Source organism: Zonotrichia albicollis, chromosome 7 (assembly GCF_047830755.1).
Source record: "Zonotrichia albicollis isolate bZonAlb1 chromosome 7, bZonAlb1.hap1, whole genome shotgun sequence".
NCBI lineage: Eukaryota > Metazoa > Chordata > Aves > Passeriformes > Passerellidae > Zonotrichia > Zonotrichia albicollis.
The window spans coordinates 44,546,444-44,570,641 of record NC_133825.1 but is presented as its reverse complement, the minus strand read 5'-3'; the positions used below and the strand labels follow the sequence as shown (position 1 = coordinate 44,570,641).

Genomic DNA, 24,198 nt, shown 5'->3' with positions numbered 1-24,198 from the left:
ATGGAGTGTGACATTTGGGGTTTTTCCTTCCCAAAGGTATGCAGCAAGCTGAGTTTTATACCCAAATATATATGTCTCATTTGATATTGGCTTAATGGATACTTTCCCAAACACAACAATGCCTGGCTCAACAACATTTCTACTGTGATTTATGTAATAGCCAAGTTCAGGAACATTTCTCTCTTTTTCTTTTGTTTTTTCTTTCTCTGATAGTATCTTCTTTATTTTTCCTTAATTTGAACTCAAAAGGGTCTCAGGTTAAAAAAAGGAAAGGAAGTTATGCTAATGAAATTCTATTTCTCTTTTGAAGATACAAGCATAATCTTTAGCTAACATATTTATTGTAAATTCAGGCCCGCAGGATCAAAATTCAAAATTATTCTCACTTTCAAAAATAAAATCAATATGTAAAAATTTCTTAATCAGAGAGCACCACACCTTAAAATCAATAGCCTAATTCATATATAAAGCTGAAATTTCATCACTAAGGGTCCTGTGTGGTGAATCTAGCCCAAGCTGTTGTCTGTAAATTCATTTTACCAAACATCCCAACCTGGGAAGTTGGAGATTGAAGCAATAGCAGAAACTCACCTCTGCAGGAACCAACCTGACTGCAACTTGTCTGGTGTTGAGTGTCTGGTTCTGGTTTTACTCCTGTAAGACTAAAGTTAAACTATATATTCTTGCCCTCTGTCATCTGACAGAGGAATGTACTCAGCCCCCTAACATTTGCACTGCTTGTCTTGCTGCCATCATTAAAAGAACCTCCTGCCTTGTAAAAATGTAACTACACGTGTTTCATAAAAATCGATATAAAAATAACAACACCGGGGTACTTACATCTTTCTGGAACAATTGAATTCTGAAACAAGCATCTTGGTTCTTCCTCCTGCAAATGGATCAAATTACATTTCACTAGGTAATAAAGTGTGGTACAATAGCCTGCCCAATCTGTTTTCATCTTGTCTGGTACAAAGTTTCAGATACACTCACTCATTATTCAACCTAATGGGCCGGGTTTGGCATATATTGAATGTTAGCGCTCTCCCTGGAAGCTGCAGAGGTTAACTGCTCCTAACAGTCTCTTTCCTTCCTTTCTGGGCATGTTTTCCCCATGAATATTTGAAACAACATAACTAAATCTCATAATACCCTACAATGAAGGTGCTGGTACAGACAACAGTGATGAAATAATGGCAGCAATTTATTTTTGTTCTAATCCTTGGTCACCCCAGCGGAACCTGGTCCATACCTGGAAATATTTTGAAATCTATCAGGGAAGCAATCTGCTCTTGCCAAAACGCTTGCAGAATTGAAGGTCCACATTATTAAACATTATTATTGTTCTTTATTCACTTTATTGGTAGTGTTTGCTTGATTGTGGCTGTCCATGAGAAAATAATAATAATACTGTCACAGACTGAACTGGAGATGTTACACCCTTCGTTCAATTATCATTTCAGAGGGGGAAGAAAAATCTTTCTAAACACAAATGACTTAATTTAATGTTAACTATGAGCTAAATAATGGTCATTGTAATCCTGTAAGTAGTCCTGCTGCAGGAAGTTAAAAACAAAGTTACTTCTAAAAGCAGAAGCTTGAAAAACCTATGTATATAATTTCTAGGCTCTGCAGCAAGGAATTACACAAATTGCTAATCAGGCACTAAAATGAATATACTGTTGATACAGTTGAAATGTTTTCTCTGCTCTCCTGTCGTGCTATAATATTTTTCTAGTTCCTGCACTCAAAGTAGATACATCACATTTTGATGTAGTTAGGCTCTTTTCAAGGTGTGAAATTGGTAAGTACCAACACCAAAGGAAAAAAATTCTTTTAATACTGCGCTGTGCCACTTGAAGCTGTATTACCCTTTGGCTCCGAGCCAGCAAACTCCAGTGAGAACTATTTTATAGCACATGACTATAATAAAAGATATTTAAACATGGCCTAACAATGGATTAAACTAGTAAGACATAGTTTGTGTTAGATCCCAAGGATGAATATCAAAAATAGAGGCAATAGTTTTGAAACAACAGCCAGCAGTGAAAAGTTTACTTCTAATACAAACCAGACAGTCCCCAAAATAATTTGTGGTTTATTTAATTCTTACCGTTCATCTTGTGTTCTTTTGAGTAAGCTAAAGTAAGACACCCGCGTAAAAGCACCAGCTGGTTTAGATTTTGATTCTGGATCTCTAGTGAGCTGAAAAACTCTAATCTGCATCTGCAAGGGTGGGGAGTCGTTTTTGTAAACAAGGAAAAAAAAAAAGGATTTGCTGCAGGGGGAAGGGCAGCTTAGAAGAAGGTGCATTTTGGGAGAAGAGAGAAAAAACAACCTCGTTAATATATTATAATAAATTACTGTTTTGTCATTATCTGGTTATATTTGCACAAACATCAATTGCATGTGAGCCCTGAAAAAAGAATGTTTCATTGCCTTTAATACGCACTGCAGTGTGCACCCATACAAAATCATTACTGTAACAAAACCAGCTGCATGTAATAGAAAGCAAATGATTTACAATGTTACTATAAGAAACTACTTTATTTCATATTATCATAAAAAGAACAGCACTGAAAATTTGCATGACAAACACAAGAATCCAGGAAATTCCAAATCTAATTCATTTTTAGGTTTTAATAGGTATTAACTTATGGAGGTGAATTGTTAAGAACATTTCTTGCAGAGCATTTCCAGAGAGTTTAGCTGCAATATTGGAACATATATTTAGTGAAATGTGAACTACCCCAGCAGATGAAGGAAATGCATAAGCTTAAAATTCACTGCTGGACCTAAAAAAAGCACATTTATTTTTATCACCATGCTGTGGCAGAAGGTTTGGGTCTACCAAGGATCTCTCAAGCCAATGGGTTTTGTTCAGTCCTTGAACAAAGACTGTTGGATTTGATGCTGTTCTAAAATTTCACTTCTGTTACCAACCTTCACAGTGACTGTTCTAAACTGCTGTGAAATTTTAACAAATAAATGTGAGCAGTTTCAAGCCTGCATTCTGCCTGGTTGTATGGAGAAGTTGGGATACTGTGCAGATTTAGCAGATTATGAAGGACCAAACCCCAACTCTGTCTCACACAGGTCATGAAAGCAGTTCCTGTTGTGTCCTGGAAGGTAAGCCTATTGTACTCAGCTAGGAAAGGAGATAACAGCTGCTACCAAAAAGGTGGCAGGCATGTAAAACAAAAACTGAAGTCTTGAACAAATGAAGCTTTATAAGACCCAGGCAGAACTCAAACAAATGTTCAATGAAAGTCACTTTTATGGCTGTACTTTGGTTTATCGCAAGGCAGTAATAAATGTGTCTCATTAAAAGCCAGTAAAAGAACACCACCTACACCACCAATTGCTGTAACTGCAGATATAGCAGATCTGGAATAGTTACCTAAAGACCCTCATTTCCTAGCATTTAATGCTTCCCTGTCCATATAAACTAGCTTTCTATGGATTTAAAGACTGTTGGATGCTAAAAGCAGCAGCTGTTGCTGGGAAAACGACACTTTCAAAGCCCTGTTTCTTTCTCAAGGTGAAGTTAGAGGAAGGTTGAATGAACATGGAACGCTCCTCGGTGAAAAAAAAATTGCCAGAGGAGAACATGCCAACAGAAAAACAAGCAATTCCCCCATCCTGGCTGGAGTGTGAGTGTTTTGCCTCAGCTTTATTGCTCAGCGGGTCAAATTCATTCCTGGTGAAATGGCAGTTCCCATGGTGAAGCTGCAGGAAAATTCTGAAACATTCTGGCACCTGTCAAGAAATGGGGATGTGAAAGTGGGGGGAGGAACTGGCATGTAGAAGCTGGGATTAAGGGTGGGAGCCACCACATAAAAGGTTATTCTTGTTCTAGTTGTAAGAACTTTTTTATTGCGTAGAATTTACATACATGCTTATTAAGTGGTTTAAAAAAGAAGCCTGACAGATATTAAACAGCATGCCACACTCTTTATGCTGCTGCCATACAGATGTGTCCAAAGCATAAACAGACTTACAGTCAGCACTTGATTGCTCTATGGGAGAGTATCTCTGCAGTAAACTTCTCCAAACTTTTCAGGACAATTAACTTGAGAATTGGAATTTTTTTTTTCTCCCCCCGCAGATTTGATCCATTGCTTGATCTCTCACTGCTTTCCAATTATGCAGGGAAAATATATAGCAAGTGTTTTAATACCCTAGATTGAATTTCCTAAACCTAAGCTAGCAGCAGAGTTACTGGGCCAGGGATTCTGGCACAAGAAGTACAGCTGTGTGTGAGCTGGTGGGAAAACTACTGGAATATCATGACGAGTCTTGGTGTTCACACTTCAAAGAAGCCATGGAAAATTGAAAATAGATCAGAAAAGAATGATTTCAAGATCTGGAATATCTGTCTTGCAGGGATAGATGTTTGCAGCTTAATCTGTTTATCAGAAAAAAGGTTTAAAGACTTGATCAATATATTAATACCTACATGTGGAGAAAGTGTGTAATGGTGCCATAATTTCAAATATAAAAATGAATCAAGACATAGAAGCTGGAAATGACCAAATTCTGCTTATAGATATAACATATAGGATTATTAACAGTGAGGTTAGTTAGTTCTGAGGTAAACTTTTACAAAGGGATTGTGGGTGTTTCACCCCAGAAGCTTTTCAGACAGGATGGCTCTGTGACCAAGGAGAGCTGGGAAGTGGGCAGGGTGCAGGTTTCCAGGTGAGGCATTCTCAGCAGGAGAAATATGTTAACCCTGATGGTCCCTGTGACCCAGGATGTGCTGGGGCAGGTCAGACTTCAGCTGAACTGGCAACGCCAACATCAGCATATGAACCAAGGCAAAACCTTCCTGAAGTGTTCCCTCTTCACAGCAGCGCTGATGCTCTGGGAAACCATGTCACCTGTGCTTGGCTTGGTGAACTGCCCCTTCTTTGCATCCTGATTCCCTCCCTGTCTGTGCTTTCCTGCAGAAAACATAACAAGGAACCCAGGTAATCTGCTTTGTGCAATCCCCCTGGTGCCATGCACAAACCAAGAGCTCTAACCTCTCTTTTACCTCTTTTTTTCTCGCACTTAAAATTTCAGGCTTGCCACTGGATAAAAGTCTTCTTTGGAACATATGGTGGATACTGAAATGTTGAAGCAAATCTCTGTTTCTGCAATATAAGTAATTCCAGGGATGACCCTGAGAAGTCGTATCTTGGCTGGGATGATATTTAAGTTAGTATTTACAACTGCCTGTGAGTTTTGCTGAGTAAAGGTTATTTGCACAGTAATATATGTGGCTCTTTACTCAGCACTGTCCAGCCTTCACCATGCTGCTCAAACTCAGCAGTTGTGCAATTATCAGCTTCTGTGACATCTTGATACTGTCACTAGCAAGGGAAGGACTCAGGCAGTGGCAGGACGCTGCACAAAAGACCCTTCAATAAATAAACACCAAGAATATCTGACTGCCAAAGTGAAGCATTTAATCACAAAGGCTTTTCTATCACTGGAAATGAAGGCAGACATGCTGTTACAGTAATATGGAGAGAGAAAAAATGAGATTGAGCAGCAGCAGTAAAGAAACAAAGGAGAAGCTGAAGGAAAACAAAATATGGAGATGATTCAAAATCACTTATGAGACCTGTGCCTGCTAATGCATTTTTTCAAATGATTATGACTTACAGAAAATACATTCAGACATCTTCTTCTCATTAGAAACACTGAGTTGAAAAAGATATAACCAGTATCCCAGTGTGCTCCCCAAACATGAGCTTTTGAACCACAGCTACGAAGTTGCATCCAACACTGGTATGCCTCAATATCAGATGTTGCTGGATGATGAGACATCTGTGTTCTTATATGGACAATCCCACTACCCCAGCATCAGCAAGAGTGTTTCTAGAGAACAATTGCTGTTGTGTTAGCATGGTTTCTATCTTTCTGTTGAGACTAGTACGCTCCATCTTTGACTTCATCATTTTCTAGCTGGTGGGAATTTCAAAAGTGCTGCTGTAGAAAGCTTTTACTGTTTCTCATTGCTTTTCCAGTGATTGACAGGCAATGCTGTCAAACACCAGCAGAAAATGAGGATGCATCATTGGTTCAAACTGTGAAGATCCAGTGAAAACTCTGAGGTAATGACAAATTTTGCTAAAACACCTTTAAAAGTGGTGGTGAAGAGGCTCAGCGTGATGTCTATGTCCTAACATTGTTAGTGGTGACTTTTTTAGTGAGAAAGAACTCTGGTTGCAAACTTTAGGAAGCAAAGACAAAGGAATATGAAGAGCAAAGCAACAAGAGATTTTAACACCAGGCAACTCTTCTCATTTTTATTTACTCAGACTCCAAAACCAGCTAACTCTGCCTGTGTCATTTTGTTTTCACAAGCAGGTACACTTTCTGAGCATAATTCCAAAGTGACAGTGGACAAAGTGACAGAAGAGCCTCAGTAGTTTCCTAGTGTAGGGGAAAAGCCTTCAGAGCTGCAAATAATAACCAGAGACTAAATTCTGCTCTCTGTCACACTGGAGAAAATTCAAAGTAATTACCCTACTGACTTCAGTGTAGTGATCCTAGATTTATATTACTGTAAATGACAGCAAAAATTGGACCCAATATAGAAATAATTTATCTAAGGCCCTAAGTATAGTTAGTTGCACAATTCAATCTGTAAATAATGCCTCTAATGCACATATGGCTAATTTACATCCAGACTATGAGAACATATCCAGTGCTGATTTCCAGGATGCTTAAAGCACTAGGCAGTGCCAAAATAAATCTGCAGTATTCCCAGGGCCCTCACAATCCTTCCAACTTCTGGGGTTGGAAAGAAGATGCACTACACACATTTTGGAAAAGTGAAATTCTATCTGCTGTACACTAGTTATTGGATAATTCTTACCAAAAGGGCATAGAAGGCTGTTAAGCAGTACTCCATCTCTACTTGTAAGTGCTCTGCAAGCTCTCTCCTCTCAAGAAGTTGTTTTTATCTAATTTGTCTCTTACTGGGAGCAGAATTCTAGGAGCAGCTTGAGTTTTCTAAGAATAAACCACATTTGAAAGATATAAGGGTTTTAAGTAACATTGGAGAAGAGTGCTTGGAGTACATACATTTAACATACATAAAAATCAACTACAGTAATTTAAGTTAGATTCCTTCTCTAATCACATATTTATGTTAAGACTTTGCTGAAGCCAAATTGAAATTGATATTTGTAGGAGGAAAGATGGTATAAAAATCTAAATCATTCACCAACTAGGCAAGGGAAAAAAATTCTGCCAAAATATCAAGTATTGTTCTGGGCTTTGTATGAGCACTGCAATGTGGCAAGTGAAGAGTGAGAAAATCCATGTCCTGCTGTACCTTGGACTTCAGAGGAGATATGTTAACCTAAGTGTAACAAACACTCCTTCCTTCCTTCCTTCCTTCCTTCCTTCCTTCCTTCCTTCCTTCCTTCCTTCCTTCCTTCCTTCCTTCCTTCCTTCCTTCCTTCCTTCCTTCCTTCCTTCCTTCCTTCCTTCCTTCCGCCACTTCCTTCCTTCCGCCACTTCCTTCCTTCCGCCACTTCCTTCCTTCCTTCCGCCACTTCCTTCCTTCCGCCACTTCCTTCCTTCCACCACTTCCTTCCTTCCTTCCGCCACTTCCTTCCGCCACTTCCTTCCGCCACTTCCTTCCTTCCTTCCGCCACTTCCTTCCTTCCGCCACTTCCTTCCGCCACTTCCTTCCGCCACTTCCTTCCGCCACTTCCTTCCATTTTATGTTAAGTTATTTAATTTTTTAGTTGGTTGATTGGGGTGTGGGTTTTTTGTACCATCAGGGAAGAAGAACTCTCCTGTTATGAACGTGCAGGAAGTGTTGAGACCCTGTGGTTAAATGCAGATTAATCACAGCTGCCTCAGTGCTGCAGGTGGATTCCATTACACCCTTCAACAACAGAAGAGACACAGGATAGTCCTCTGGTAGAACAAAATCCCTGGGAAGAGATTTTGGGAGCAGCTAAGCCTGGGAAAAAGTCTTGGGGATGAGCAGGAAGTTTAAGTGTGTTTAGTTAAGACCATACTTCAATGAGGACTCATTTACTCACTCATTTAAAGGAGCACACCATGCTTGAAGGTGGGTGGGTGTTTTACCCACTTGATGTGACTGCTACCTTGGTGAGTCAGTTTAGAGGTTTCCATGAAGTTTAGGTGAGCCAAGGGCAAATCTGAATTTGGCATTTAGAGGCTGGTTTTGAAAGAGTTTTGTGTCACTGGTACTGTCCCCTGTGGAAGTATTGCTGATGACATTCTGAATTCTACCAGGTGTGGGACAGGATGTACCCCATGGCCATGTCAGGTTGGAAGTGCTGGAGTTTGCATGACGGGGAAGCTTTGACAGAAGAGCACAATGGTTTGTGCAGAAGCTGCTGAGAACGAGGTGTTTTCATGTTTTTAAAAGGCTGAACTGAAATCTAACCCAGACAGCTGACTAACATCTTGAGACACAGGCAGTTTGGGTCAAACCTGGGTGACTGGCAAGTTTAATTATAGTATTTGATGACTGCTTTACAGCATTTAAGCCTCTTTGAACTTCACAATGGATGAGAGTGTTGAAAGGCTGTGAAACATGTTCAGCTAAAAATGAACAAAAAAGATGATGCTTCCAACACTCTTAGTGGTACCTGGCATTTATTTGAAGTCTGATCTTGCACACAGGACTTCCATATCCGTGCCTCCAGATTTCCGGTGGAAAGTACTGGATTTCTATCAGAACAATGGAAAATTCTGTGGCATTTGCCTGATTTCAAGCCCCCACTCCTCTTTTCAGAGACACATTTCCTTTGCTGGTTCTTGTATCATCCCATTCCTTGCATTAATGCAAGAAAGAGAGGTGAAGAGTGAGGCAGGGCAGACACAAACTGCATCCCAAGCAGATAAACCCACAGATGGCTGGAGAGAAGAAATGAAAGTGGCAGCACCTGAGAACTGAGGACCACTGAGGTCTCTGTAGGGTTTTCAAAATCTACCAGAGAAAATTCAACCTTAAGGCCAAAGGTCTCCTCCTTCTGAGATGTTCCACAACAGTGAATGTGAAAGGTAAAAGAAATCACTCAGAGCAGGACAGTGGCTAACTGACCCAGCCTCAGCAAACCTTGAACATTTTGGGTTGCAAAATTTGGGATCAGAATAGAAAATTCATTCATATCCTTCTAGATTTTAATAATTACATCAAAATACTTCCAGCATAATTAATTTTTCTCAAACCAAGAGAGCAGACAAAACCAGTAGCTTGAGAAAAACTTTCCAATTCACAGCAGTTTGAGCCCAGCTATTTGATTTCTGCAGTCAATTAATTCTAGTGAATTCCTGAAGAAGTCACTAATTGAAAAAATAAAGACAGTTAAGATAAAGCTAACAGGCAACAATGTTCAGTCTCAAAAATTGTACAGTCTTTCCACAAAACATTCTGGACAGTTGCAACAGCTACTGAAAGTTATTCAGCAAAGCAGGAAGCAGAAGCTTGTCGCATGTCAAGACAAAACCAGCCTGTTCCTCACAGCAATGTAACGTTCAAAGCAAACACAACGCCTGCAATCTGCCAACTAAGAATTATTCAGCAAATAATTTCAAAGAGGAGATAGCATTTTCATAAGAAAAAAACAACAAAATGTTTCCTACTTCATAAACAGAAATCAGGGAGAAAATAAAGCACCAAATTACCTGCCACAGTTTACCAGTGTAAACACAACTGCTCTGATCCTCTTTAGCAAGTACACAACTGGAAATAAGAAGCAGAATATGGAATTGTCTCAGTGGCACAGGCAAAAAGATTTTCTTGCATTTCCTTTTGAAAGGGCAGCCAGAATATCAAGGCTTATGTTTAATCAGATGTACTGCAGGCTCAGGAGGGAGAAATGAGAGGGAATTACAAATTACTGACATAGAAAAAATCCACCATATTTCTTGGAATTCCCTATTAAAAAAAAACAAACCCAAAACCCAAAAAACAACAGTGTTGATGTCCTGGGTCACAAATTACTGGAAGAACATGTAATAGAGATAGATGGCACAGATGAGCTTTAGGGGTCTGTATTAAATATACCATATCCACTGCTGTTCTGTGATTAACAACTGATTTTTAAACTCACTCTCATCACTATCTACAAGGAGACGGAGTGTTGGAGTATCCACCAGGAACACAGGACATCTATTTCATATTAGAAATGCAGAACCAATTTTCTGAGGCCACATATTCCAGCTTTGATGGCTTTTTCTTCATCAGCAAGAATTCTGGGCTTGCATTTCTCATCTTTCTCCAAGGCTACACAGAGGGTGGCAGAGCAGGGAAAAGGGGCAGGGCACAGAACACTACAGGAGCCACCTACCATCCACAGGGAGAAATCCCTTTTACCACAGTGTAGTACAAAGGAGCTACATTTGACTGCAAGCTCCAAATATAATATTTTGAGCTCAAAATCCTCTAAACTAAACGAAGGACTAGAAATTCATGATGAGACATCCTCAGAGTGAGTGGATTTGGACAGAAAGCATGATAAAGCAGTGACAGTGAGTGTAAAAGATTATTATTACATAATAACAGTGGATATCTATGGTGCACTGAAGGAATGGTAAAGTTCTGTAACCAAAATGGTGCATAGGAAATTAAATGGATTTTCTAATGTAATATTCACTAAATCATGGACAGTGACAAGCAAAACCTACAGTGCATACAGGCACTGAGCAGTTGGGGTGGCTCAGTGAATGAAAATCTGAGTCATTTTTGGATTAATGCTCTAACATAGTGCCAGGGGACACTGTGCTGCTGGAGATATCATTATTTCTCTGAGATATTTTGTCATTTATATCCCACGCTACATTCCAGAAGATGACAATTACCCTATTCCAAAGAGGACAAAATCAAAAGGCCAGCTTTCAGCTTGACCCTAGAGGGGTGTAAGAGGGAATAAAATATATCTGGTGCACCTTTGAGCAGAATTCTCTTCAAGCACAGGGGTGGAGGAGTTGAGGGGGCATCTCCCCAGTGCCTGCTCCACCAGCTGAGCAGAGAGGAGAAACATGAGAAAGGAGAAAGGTTCACACTCCTCTTCTCACATGCCAGATTGCACATAAGGAGTAGAGGACTAATAATCTGTTTATTTTTGAAAGCAGGAAAGGCAGATTGGGTATTGCATTGATATATGGTCTGCAGCAGTACAAAAGTTCTTCCACCTTCCCCTGTTTAGCTGTGAGCACATGTATTCCAGTCAGCTCCTGCTTAGAAAGAGACAATAACAAGAAATTAGAGAATGCCAATAAAAGGCAAGGAAAAAGCACAAAACCTGCTTCTTGTAAAAACTCGTTGAAGTTTTCCTAAGACGCAGCATGCAGGACACAATGTTTGACTTAAATTTCTATTAAATAAATACATTCTGCCTACCTAAAATTAATTTCTTGTTTTGATGAGTTCATCATGCTTGGTTTTTACTTACTGCAATGAAGATTATTCTACAAAAAGAGAATTTGTATGTGGTAAAATTAATTTCAGAAATATTCTGATGTACATGAGTCTCTCTGGTTTCCAAGAAGAACCCCGTGGCTTTCCCCCATGGCCTAAACCTCCTGCAGAGCACTGGCACCATAATTGCTTCTGGCTCTTCCAGCCCAAAATACTGCAACTCTCCCCAAGCACAGCAGCTCCTCCTGGGAGCTTCACTGTGGAACTTTTGGGAAAGATACCGAAGGATGTGGAAGAATGACAGCTGCAGAGTAGGGGAAGGGGTTTTCAGGTGAGACGATGGTGATTTATCCCAAAAGAATATGGGATATTTATATAGAAAATAAATATAAATATTCATATATTCATAAATATATAAACATTTATTTATATTTAAATATAAATAAATATTTATATTTTTATATTTGACCTGCAGCCTTCATTGACCATTAGTATCTCAGTATCACAAAGCAAGGCAGACAACCATAGCATTTGTATTGCTTTCAGAAACTACTATCCTAAATGATCCATTTATACATTTTTGCCTAAATATATGCTCCCAGGACATGTATTGAAGCTACCATTTCCAACTGGACCATCTATTTTCCTATCAAAAAAATCAGATACAATGTGGAAGAGGAAAGAAGTGCCAGCACTGTGTTAACTATCACAGCATGCAGACAGCTATCATTGCCAGCCAAAAACTGAGCATCAATGAAATATTTATTAAAATTGTGTATAGAGATGACATGAGCTGGGCTCAGGCTGATTGTGTGTACACTAGTGATCCCCCCTTTTTGGGACCCTGGAAAATAACTTGCTTCGCATTAGGTATTTTTGGGTAGCATCATACTTTACTCTTCCTAATTGGCCTTCAGCTTTAAGTTTTTAATTTCCTGTAGGTCACAGCTGAATGGGAACATCTCCCAAGGTTTCTTTGCTCAGTAACTTGCGAGCCACGGACCAGGGACTCATGAGTGAGGGATGGTGGGTGAAGTATTATCTGACCTGGCTGCTGGTTTCCCTGCTTTTTGTGGTTTGCAGGGATGGGATACAACTTGCAACTCTAATTTTTTTTTTTTTTGGTAGAAACGTTAATACCCGTGACTCCACTTATAGGTGCACATGTAAACGCGTGCAGTCTCCAGGTGTACCATACACAAAATTATGTGTCCTCAAAACATCTTGTATAATATTTTTATTAATATTTTTCTATTTTGTAATATTCACTCTCTCATTTAATTCCAACAGATTTCCCAGGGCGGGTGGATGGGGCTGAAAAATAAAGACGATCCCGAAGCGCTTGGCAGCAGGATGGGTTCCAGTACAGCACCACTCCCGGCTGGCTCCGTGGCCATAGCCAAGCCCCTAATATTGAATAAAAATAACAACAATAGATGCATTTAGCCAAGTACCCTCCTCTTCACAGCTCCTGCAGAGCTCTCTGCCCGCTCCAGAAACAAAAATAGCGCAGAATTAATTAACGGGCCGGGGCTCCCATCCGGGAGGCGGCCCCGGGAGCCCAGCGATCCGTCACGCCCGGGGGAGCCGCGGCCTCTCCGGCCCTGCCCGCGGGCAGCGGGGGTGCTCGGGGCGCCGGGCAGCGCTGCCCGGGCGGCCGGGAACGGAGGCGAGGGAGGAGAGGGAGGGGGCGAACCCTGCCCTCTGCCCTCTGCCCGCCGCCGCCCGCAGCATGGGGAAGGCGGAAGCGGCGGAGCCGGCCCGTCAGGCCGGGCGGCGGCGGGGGGGCAGCGCGGCGAGAGGCTGAGGCGGCCGCGGCGGGGACGGGCGGACTGACGGAGGCAGGGAGGGCAGCCCGGCACCGAGCCCCCCGCCGGAACCGAACCGCCGCCGGCAGCGAGCCGGGACGGGCAGGGGGAGGCCGCCGCCGGCCTGCGGGGCCCCGCGGCGGAGCGGCCCTGCCCGGGGGATGCCCTGGGGGCGGCGCGGGGCCGGGCCGGCGGCAGCGGCGGGCAGGGCCAGGCCGGGCGCGGGAGGGCGGCGGGGCCGGGGCTGCGGCGGGACCTGCAGCCCCCGGCCATGGAGCCGCAGGGGGGGCTGCCGGGGAAGGGGGGGACCCGCGGGCTGGTGAGGGCCACCCGCGGCCAGCAGCGCTAGGGGAAGGACCAGCCGAGCCCCTGACAGGTGTCTCCGCCGTAAGTGCCCTTACGCAGTCCCTCGAGGACTGACAGACTTTGCGTTTGTTGTTATTGCTGCTGCTGCGATCCTCAAAGATGATGTTGGCGGAGCAAGCCCAAAAGTGGTTCCCAACTCACGTGCAAGTTACGGTCCTTCAAGCCAAAGGTCTGAAGCCAAAAGGTAAAAATGGCAGCAACGATGCCTACACCATCATCCAGCTGGGCAAGGAGAAGTACTCCACCTCGGTGGCTGAGAAGACTCTGGATCCCATCTGGAAAGAAGAGGCCTCCTTCGAGCTCCCTGGACTACTCATGCAGGAGAATCCCGAAAAATACATCCTGTACCTGATTGTCATGCACAGGTCGCTGGTGGGGCTGGACAGGTTTTTGGGACAGGTAGCCATAAGTCTGAATGATATATTTGAAGACAAGCAAAGGCGGAAAACAGAGTAAGTGATGGTTGGTTTTTTTCATTATTATTTGTATTCCTTGGACAGTAGCGCTTGGGGAGGGTGGGAAATAGTGGCCTTACTATGAACATAAGTGCTTTGGAATGAAATTAGTACATTTCTGTCATTAATTCCTGTTCAAATATCTTAACCTATACAGTTATGTCATTGTGGCCTGACCTCTTCCAGAGAAGTTTACTGTAATCAAAGTGCTTACTGTGCACAGGGAAGGATTGTCAATAACATTAACTTTTCTGACAAACTCTTGTGTGTAACATGAACTCATTACAGACTGTTTATCTAAGCATTTTTCTTTGTTCTGCACAGGGCCATACCCCCATTCATCTCCTACCTCAGTTTGAACCATGCGTGAGACTCAGATGCTCTGAAACCTGGTGTGGTTCTCTTTAAAATTGTTTTCCTTCAGTTGCTTCAACCACATGTCTTTAAATATTTTATATTTATGTTTTAGTGGTCAATGAACTGTGACTTAATGAAGGCTTACCACAACAGCACAGTGCTTTGCTGGTCCTGATTAATCTTAGGCCGTGATCCCGCAGGCTGCACTGTACAGCAGGCCTCAGCTGAGAAGACTGAAGAGAAATTTCAGCTCTTGTGGTAGCTTCCATCACTGCCTACATAAGCCTTTGTCAAATAAAATAGTGTTTGCCAGGAAGTTCAGGCACTGGAGTGCAAAAAATGGAATTTAAAAAAAGGCATCATAGCAGTTTATGAAGTTGAACTGTACTTATCTAATTCTATGAGTTTTTCAATTAAATGTGTAAAGTTGTTATAATTCCTAGGCAGGACATGGTTGCACAAAGGTGTTTGGTACCAGCATAATTTGTCTTCTATATGTGTGTGTAGCTCAGACTGTAGGTATGAGAGTAGGCATGCCTATGACTCCATGTCTTGGGTTTGGTGTGGATATGCTTATGCCACAGAAATTGAACCAGAACAGCTTGGAGACCTCCAAGTGAGCTCTGTGTTGGCAGTGACATGGACGCTGACAGATCTGTCTGCAGTGGTTAAAAAGTTCCTGCTCCAGGTGCCTTTCCTCCTCTGATGTCTCTTCAGAAGAGTACAAAGGCTCCTGTGCCCAAATCTCAGCTGTTGAAGTTAAAGTCTGGTATCCATAGTGATGGTGGCTCTGTGGTGAGGTGCTGGGTTTGGCATCCAAGCCACTAAAGACCGGTGTTGCTTGTCTGTCTGTGACTGTGCCAGGGTTGGACCTCCAGCAGCACTGGCAGTTGGAAATGGAAATCCTTATGGTTAACACCAAGCAGGGCTTCTTGGTCAGACAACTGTTTCTGCTGAAACCACCTCAAAACCTGGTCCTGCTTAAATGCATGGCTGAGGTTGAAGAGCGCCAAAGACAAGTCCAAGTCTCTTTGCCCTGGTGTTTGTTTTTGTGAACTGAATTTTTGCAGGACAGTACGTTCACAAACCATATGACAGGAAAGAAGTCTGTGCAGAATCTTTTGTGGGTTCATTGCCTGGAGTATTACACTTTTTAATTGCTTACCTTTTTATGGATAAACCAGTTATCTTGATGACATGGTGATGCCTGTAGCCTTAGGGTCTTAATTTCTGTTAACACTTGATTCAAGAAGTTTCACTGCTCTTTAGACGTGTATCTTAAAAATTCTTGACTCATTAGTTGTAATTATGTTGCAAGTCAGTAGTCAACTGCCTTAGTTGCAACACCTAGCAACAAGGTGAAAAACAAGGTGAATGAATGAGTGAGGAACGCTACAAAAAGTAAAGACTGTAAATCTAGATGGAAATTTGTGTTCAGAAGCTGGAGTAAAATATATAAATTATTCCATCATTACTGTGAGTAACAAAGAAGAAGAAGAAGAAACAATGGCTCCTGCACCAGGTTTAGCACAAATACTACTGGAGTCAGTCTTGCAAAATTATTCCAGAAATTTTTAAGTGGGGTAAGTAACAGTCCTTGTGATAGTTAAACAAACATTCAGATCTGCAGTGTTTTTATAGGAAGCTATGCTTAGCAGGGCTCCATAGGTGTTCTTTATTTTATCATTTCTTCCTCTGGAGTGGGAGAGAGGCACTCCTGCTATGTGGCTGTGGAGCAGTTCCTCCTTCAGAGCAGCGCTGCAATCACCGCGAGCGCCGCGCGCTGCCTGCGAGCTCTGCTGCGCGAGATGGGGGCCTGTGGGGGAGGCTTTGCAAACAGCCCGAGTCCTTTCTTCACAAGTTACTTGAGCATTTAAGATTGCAAATCTTATTAAAAGTCGATGGGTGTTAGGCTTCTAGGGCCGAGCAGCCGTACTTGTAAAAGTCTTATGTAAGTGTAAAAGTGCGGCTGGGCAGCAAGTGGGATTTTTGGCAGCGCGTTCTCGCGTAACGCTGATTTAAATTCTTACAAGGAAGGAGCCACTGAAAGTCCAGTTTTCCCCTTGGTGTCTTTACCTAAAGAAACCTCAAAAATGTTCTTTCTAAAACTCACTTCCAAAAAAAAAGCAACTTAATTCTTAAGTTTAGATGTTTTTGAGAAGTTTTTGTGGTTGTGTGCCCTCGTGCCGTGTGGGTGGATCGTGGCTGTCTCCTTGAAGCACTCATTGGAGATGTGGATGCAATATTTGTATGTGTGTGTGGGACAAGGGCAAACTTTCAAGGATAGATTTACGAATGCAATCTCAAACAAAATGCTCTTTTTCCCCCCTCTTTATTAAATCCTTTTTGATAGAAAATATTCCTATTCCTGTGTTGGCAGTAAACTGAGGGTAATATATTTGGACCTGAAGACCTTCTAACTGTGAGTGTGGTGTGGGAACTGAGACACCCAGCACCTTTCAAAACCAAGTCCAATGTTTGTTACATTCTGATGGTTGAAAGCTATATTCATTGTTTCAGAAACACTAATCTGTTTTATTAAGCAATGTTTTTACTTTCAAATATGTTCAACAGGCTTGTGCTGTTATTAAATCCAGAGGTATTTTCTTATGTTGATGTAACCTTAACATTTCTTGCTTTGTTTGGGGATGAATAAGATCCAGTTATTTGATGAAGTGTCTATTGGTAATATTTCTACTTTTTAATATATTTAATAGCTTCCTCTTTCCAACACAGCTGTACATATGGTGCTGTAAGAGACAGACTCAAGAGTCACCAGGGTATTGCAAAAAAGATATTTAATATTCTGCACAATGCTGAACCCTGTCAGCAATTCCCCAGTGCTTTTTTAGTAAGGAGGTATGAGAAGTGAAGGCTACCAGCTGATTCTGAATTCTTAGGAAGACCATGGGGTGTGTGACATTTGGCTTTTTACATATTTTTTTAATTTAATATTTTATAATTTGGAAGAAATAAATTTCAAAAATCATTGCAGACTCAGGAACACTATGTTAGAGAAATTTTTTTTTTTTCTGTGGAGCTTTTTATGTTACTTGTCACATCTTAAGACAAATACTCCCTGCAGTAAAGTTTTCAGGCAGAGGCCTCATGATGGGATTTGTCTTCTGTTCTAAGAAACTTGCTCTGGCTCAAGACTTAATGAAACAATGTAGTCTCTTTACTACGACTTGATAGGGAAAATTTTGTACACAACATCATACCGTGTCCTTTTGCTTTCTGAAACTGATGATTTTTCAAACTCTTAAAAGTAAAAATTGCTGGAACAGTTAGGTCCAGATGCAGCTCAGATGGTCCCTCTCTAGGTCTCTTCCAGAGGCTTCATCCGAAGCATCTGCAGGATCCCAGTCCATTTTCTTTCTTTCCTGGTGCAGAAATGCCCATTGTGCTGTGAAACTTTGTAAATTTGTGTCTCTGCCATCTCTGCTGTTGTTGGAAATGGACAGAGACTTTTTACTTCTGCTTTTTTTTTGAGAGCTGAAAACTAGGCTGCAGATGCTGAAAGATTTTACTGAGGTTTTTTAACACTTCAAAAAGCTTTGGAAAAACTTTAATGGAAGTGTATTTAGCATAAGTTTTCAAATGTTACATTTCTGACATGGCTTTTATTTTTTGCAATAACATCACACGGGTTTTTAATTCATCCTAAGAAATACATGGCAATTGTTTCTGTCTGCTCTTGCAAAATAAATATACCTCTTCTACTCATAATTTCCATTTGAAATGTAAATTAAGATCAATGAACATATTTTTAAAGCATATATGCTTTTTTGTAATAATTTCCATTCAGTTATAATTCAGAGTTGCCTTAATGCTGCTCACAATGAATCTGATTGCACAGCACCAAAAAAACCTTTTGAGTTACCATGAAAGAAAAAATACTAATTTTCTGACATGTCTTAATTTACTGAAGTATTTTTCAGTTGTTTTTTAGAATAACTTAATTTTCCCAGTATTATTTATTTCCTCTGCTTTTGCTTCATTGTTGTTACTCTCTAATTCCACTCTGTTTATTGTCCATTCCTTCATGAGCTTTCCTGGATGTCTCATTTTATTGTATGTTCAGCTGATTTAAGATGTAACACTTGTTGGAATGCTATAAATTTGAGAAGGCAGGTGATGTAGAGTTATTATTTCTTATGGACATGGTGGAGGAGACATCTTTTATTTGTGATTTAGTTCTTCTTCTCCCTGGGGTCTATAATACCTCAACATCACTCCCCTCCACTCACACACAAATTGCAGCACTGTTTAAAAAAATGCTTGCTTGAGCATAGTACAGTGAAGGAATTTGGCCTTTTCCAAAGATACTTCACAACTTCTATTTGATAATAAAAAAGAGTCAAAACCAGCTTCTCAGCAAGCAAACAAAAAAATTGCTGGTTGGCCATGATCAGTATCCCTGTGTGGTAGGCACTGACTTTACTGCTGCTGAGCTTCCTGGAAGATACGCAAATGGGGAGACTTTTTCCAAATTAATGTGAATTCTTTCTTGGCAGCTTCTGTCTTGGATATAAACTCTCTTCAACTCCCTCTGCTCTGTCCTCTCTCATCTGTAGCAGCATAACAAGAGGGAGCCTTCAAATACATCTGGAATTATGAACAAGCAGACAATTAGTAAATAGATAATATATGGGCTCAGTGCTTGTTAATGAGTGGCAACCATTTTAATAATACTTCTACAAAACATAACACACTATTATTTACTCATGTTTAGTCTTAAATTTAGTTTAAACAAGAAAAATGAAGGGATGAGCTTCTATAGTGGTGGAAATGGCAGGGTGTAACAGAAAATGTCTTTATTGTGGTTAAAGCAAGAGGAAAATCTTGTTCCACTCAAGGCAAAAGTGGGAAGAGTGTAACTTAGAAATTTGTTAAAAGCACAGAAATAAAGAGAGCCTGGAGATTCCGTATGGATTGTCTTGTGGTACTACTCATTAAATGAAATAAGAAAATAAGGAATATCAGTAGTGAGGAACAAAAGAGAAAGATGGTTATGGGAGAAAACAAAGTTTTGCCCAGCTGTAGCTTTATGGACTTAGAGTGATATTTTCAAATTATTTAATAATATTCCCAGCATTTACATTTTGATAACAAATCCATGCACATCCTCTCAGTAAGTCATAACTCTGAGTCAGAGTCTAAGTGCCATCTGGATTGAAATGCTTCTCCATTTTCTGTGCACACATACTCAAATAACTGGCCTTAATTCTCATACCTTCAGTTAGTTTGTTTCTAACACAGAAGTATTCACACATAGCCTTTAGCCAAAATAAAAAGTAAACTAAGACCACTTTAATGACTTTGATTTGTTAGCAAACCCCATAGTGAGGGTGTTGTGATAGCTGTCAGTTCCCATATGTTTTGTGGTGTTACAATGTCACTCTAGTATTTATTTTAAACTGCTTTCAATATCTCATCTCAGTTGGCTTCCAGAAAGTAAGAGTGTTCATCTTTGTGAGTGTCATCACTTATTTTAATAAATAATTTGTTTTCTTCTTAATTTCCCTTCATCCACAATGTAGTCTGTGCTCAGCCCCTTGCCTTAATTTTCCTACTTGCTGACTTTTGGGGCAGCCTCTTAGTATGGTATTGGAATGTTTTATCACAAAACATACTTCTGCATTTTTCAAAGTGCATACTCTGCTAAATGGAAATGTCAGACAGTTCTGGGCTTTGGATGTTGATTTTTATCAATTAGCTGTGGATATTTATGTTAGTGGGCTTTTGTGAGCAAATTTCTTCAGTGTATCTAGCTTAACAATAGTCATCAACTTTTTGTGACAGCTGATGGACATGTTCTATCATTGAGATTCTGATGGTCTTTTATAGGGGTAAACTTAGAAGTATCTCTCTATATATAAAATTATCATTAAATGTGTAGCAAGTCAGGATGCTGATTTTTGCCTGTGAAATCAAGGTCAGAAGCTTTGGTGAATGCTGTGATGATTATGTGGCTTTTTGCAAAATTTCTTCAGTAATTTGTGAATTGAAATAAAGATTTTGCAAAATTCTTTGGGTTTTCAGCAAAGCAAAACTAGATCAGCTCAACTGGTAGACTGAAGGCAGAGGGGTGTATTTGAGAAGCAGAAAGATGGGAAAATTCCTTCAATACTTTCCATCTTTGGCACTGTCCAGAAGACAGAGTTGGGAGATCATCTGTCATGCACAGGATGAATGTGCTGGCTGGAACACTTGATTCCTGTTGAAACTGGTAGATAAGTTACCCAGTGGTTTTGGAGGCTGTCAAAGTATATAATTAAAATGTAATTGAAATTAGGTGTTGCTTTTTCTTACCTGTGCTGTCAGCCCATCCTGCTCACTGTTACATGCTGAGCAGAACAGGCTGTGATGCTTCTTCAAAAGAGAGAGATACAAGACTTGGAAGTGTCAGATTCTGAGGCAGATTTGGAGGACAGATAAAATCAGAAAAGGTAAGGACAAAACCAGCTGAAAGTCTGTAGATCACTAGCTATTTAAATTAAATAGACATGCCAGGGTTTTGTAACTTGCTTATTTATAGTAGCTTATTTCAATTTTCTCCACCCTTCCTGTCTGTGTTCCCCAAGGTGAGGGTTCATTACAGGTAAAACTACTCAAGTTAGGAGAGCTTGCTTTTTCCACCCCTAGTTGTAGGTGTGGCCAGAATAAACTGATCTTGTCATGGGTAGAAAGTAGGCATGCTGCTTCATAGGGGTTTAGCTTTCCAGGGCTGCCTGGTCAGCAGGATTTTTTCTTATTTAGCTTTGCACCTTGAGCTTCTCTTTGCAAATTCAAGAAAATTGTCAGCATGCAGAGGGGCAATTTATAGAATACTTAAAAGTAAAAATTAACAGAAACCTGTGCAAGACAGGCAAAGCCCTGAAAAACAGATGAGAGAAAGAAGCAAGGGTTGTTCTGATGGAAGCCATCGGGAAAAAGTTGAAATTAGAGGGTGTATGGAGGACATTGCCCTACAGAACATTTGAAGGTGAGAGCAAGAAGAATGAATGTGATTCCAAAGGCAACAGGGCTTCCTTTGAAGTTGGGAAAATTTGCCAGACTTTGTACAAGGTCTGTTTAAATAAAGACTGTCTGCAAGACTGGATGTAATATTTGGTTATTAAGTAAAAGGGCATCTGCTCTCATAAAAGCCACCCTGTTTTGTTCATGTATGTTATTGGCTATTTTCCTACTTTGTACAGGCTTTCTATAGAATAAGCTCATGGCAGCCTGACAAATGGAGCATTTATTGTGGCTAAAAGTACTGTAAACAAAACCAAAATAGCAAGTTTTATTGGCTTTTATAATACGATTCAATTTTTTAAATTGGCAGTAGTATAGTGGAATTTAGTGTTTTAGGACCCAAATGTTATCTGAAAACAGTGGACTTCATTTCCCCATTCTTTTTTCTCTCCTCTCTAGAGCTGTTTTTTCTATTTGCTGCTCACGCCCATGTGTTGTCGAAACAGATTCTAATAAGAAACATTTATGGTCTTAGTTGCTCGTTCACGTGCAGCTCCACATAAATGCATTGCCTGCATTTGTTCTCATCTGTTTAAAAAAGTAATTAGTTGCCTTTGAATTTTCAAGAAAATCATGATTTGAGTCTGCTTCTCATATTGTCTTGTTATGAGCTGAAGCATATGGAACCTTCATTATAAGTAAAACAAGATAAACTCTCCAAGGTAACAAAGAAACCTCCTTGAAATGCCTATGAAAATTAAATATCTGTCTTTCATACCGAGATTTGATCCAGCAATCATTATTCAAATAGAAATTCCATTGAAGACCAGAGGAATTTTGCTGGAGCAAAAGAGTTTATGATTAAATTCTGTTGGAATCAGTAGCAGTGTTGGACCTGGTTCCAGCAGGACCTGCTGTTGTCTTCCTAGGGAAAGGAGAGTTTCTTTATTTTCCCACCTGAACTTATTTTTAATGTCAAGTTCTTCCAGATATACATTGAAAAGAAATGTAGAAGCTATGAAGGCAAGGTCTTTGCTGTGGGTTTCTCTTTAAGAAGAGGTAAATGTCAAAATAGTTCATTTGCCCTTAGCAGGTGAGTGCTGGTAATGACACAGCATTGTTAATTGGTGATAAGAACACCAATAATTGTTAAAAAATTTATAAAATAAAATACCTTCTTCCCCATAGAAGAAGGGGAAGATTAAGAAAGATTAATAAAAGATTAAGAATTTACGTCTTGTACTTGTTCTAAAACAAGTTAAGTGTCATGGATAAATTTAAGGTTTTGATCATTCGGAAGCAGAAACATAGAAAAATTCACCAGTTTTATCAGAGATAGAGTATTAATGTTTGAACCCTGTGAGGAGAGGGGAAAAGGGAATGTTTTGTTAGAGTGTAGGCTGGAATATTAAATTTGAATATCCAAAAGTGATGTCCTTTCTGCCTCCTCCATTTCTCAAACCACTCATGAGCCGTATTTTTGCTGGTGTATATATTTAGTGTGTGGCTGAGGAGCTGTGGGAGGACTCTCTCAGGTCCAGGATGGTTTTTGTTGGTTTTTGTTTGGGTTTTTTGTCTGCCCAGGAGCTGTCTGAGCAAGGCTTGCTCACTATGGCTGGGTACTGTTTCTATTTTTTAAGGGAATATGTGAACATATTTTCTTTTAAAGAAGAGTTTTAATGAAAGTAAGCTATCTTGTCTTCCAGTGTTTGCAAAATTATGTTAGCACAAAGACAATTGACTTTTGGTTCTGTTTTTGTTTTCTGTAACAACTCTATAGATGATTTAAAGTGTTTCTGGAATCAGTTACCAAAGAATTGAAGCATTATTAACTAAAAGGAAAAACAATCCATCTTCTTCAGACACATATTCCAGGTTTTGTATTTCATTTAAAGTATATAAATGAAGTTACCTCACAACAGAAGAAAAGCTATTTTCCTAATGATTTAATTATCTTTCACCTGGTTTGAGCTTCTGTGTCTACTGGTCTGGATTTATATTGTTCATTTCAAGAACAGAGGAGGTCTGATGAATTATTTTGCTTTAGTATGAAATATAAAATCTTGTGAATATCACAAAGCAACATCAAAAAAAAAAAGGCATAATAATACTCTTTATCTTTTTGTTATGTCACTTTTGGAAGTATTTTCTCAACTGAAAACATGTAATCTCTGCCTGAAAACTTGATTACAGCAGTCACCTTTAAAATATATTTATGAAATGTGAAAATAAATTGAGGGCTATTTTTCTGCTTTCCTGACCTTTTTTTTCTATATTTGGCAGGATTGAATAATTATGTATAACTGTATAATCCATTTTGTGTCTGTGTTAATAGGCAATTTAATTTCTTAGTCTCTCCAATTCAAAAGTTACTGGTGGTCAAGCACTGTTGTATTAGTCTGTGTGGATGGATTTCTCCTGAAAATGGGTTTAAAGCACTTCTTTGGAGCTGGTAGATCTGAAATATGCCCTTGTGACCTTTTGAAATAGGGAAAGGCTCTTGGTGATGGTTGTGGAGAAGGGATTGTGTGTTGGTCATTCATTTAGGTGAAGCTGTGGAGGGAAGATTGAGCCATAATTCTGCAGATGCTTCCATGGGACAATGGAGCACAATAGGGAAGGAATAAGACACTTGGATAATGATAAAGCTTTTGCTGGACCTGGCAAAGAAGCACACTTGGCTTTTTGAAACAGATGATCACACCTTTGATCTCTTTTCAAGGAGTGGGGATTTATGTCATGGTTCCAAAGGAAATATTTCTGAAGTTAATCCTGCTGGTGACCTGCAAAGGAGAGGATGCTGTTGGATACACCTCCGTGCTCACTTGTGCCTGTGCAGTTTCTG

General features: G+C 40.2%; 1 protein-coding gene across 1 annotated transcript in view; it reads left to right on the top strand.

The window, feature by feature from the left end:
• Positions 1 to 13,677: 13,677 nt before the first annotated feature.
• Positions 13,678 to 24,198, top strand: part of RAB11FIP2 (RAB11 family interacting protein 2) — a 32,328-nt gene continuing 21,807 nt past the window's right edge. The window contains exon 1 of the mRNA XM_005489838.4: positions 13,678 to 14,030. Coding sequence (XP_005489895.1) covers positions 13,678 to 14,030 — 353 coding nt within the window. The remainder of the gene's footprint in view (positions 14,031 to 24,198) is intronic.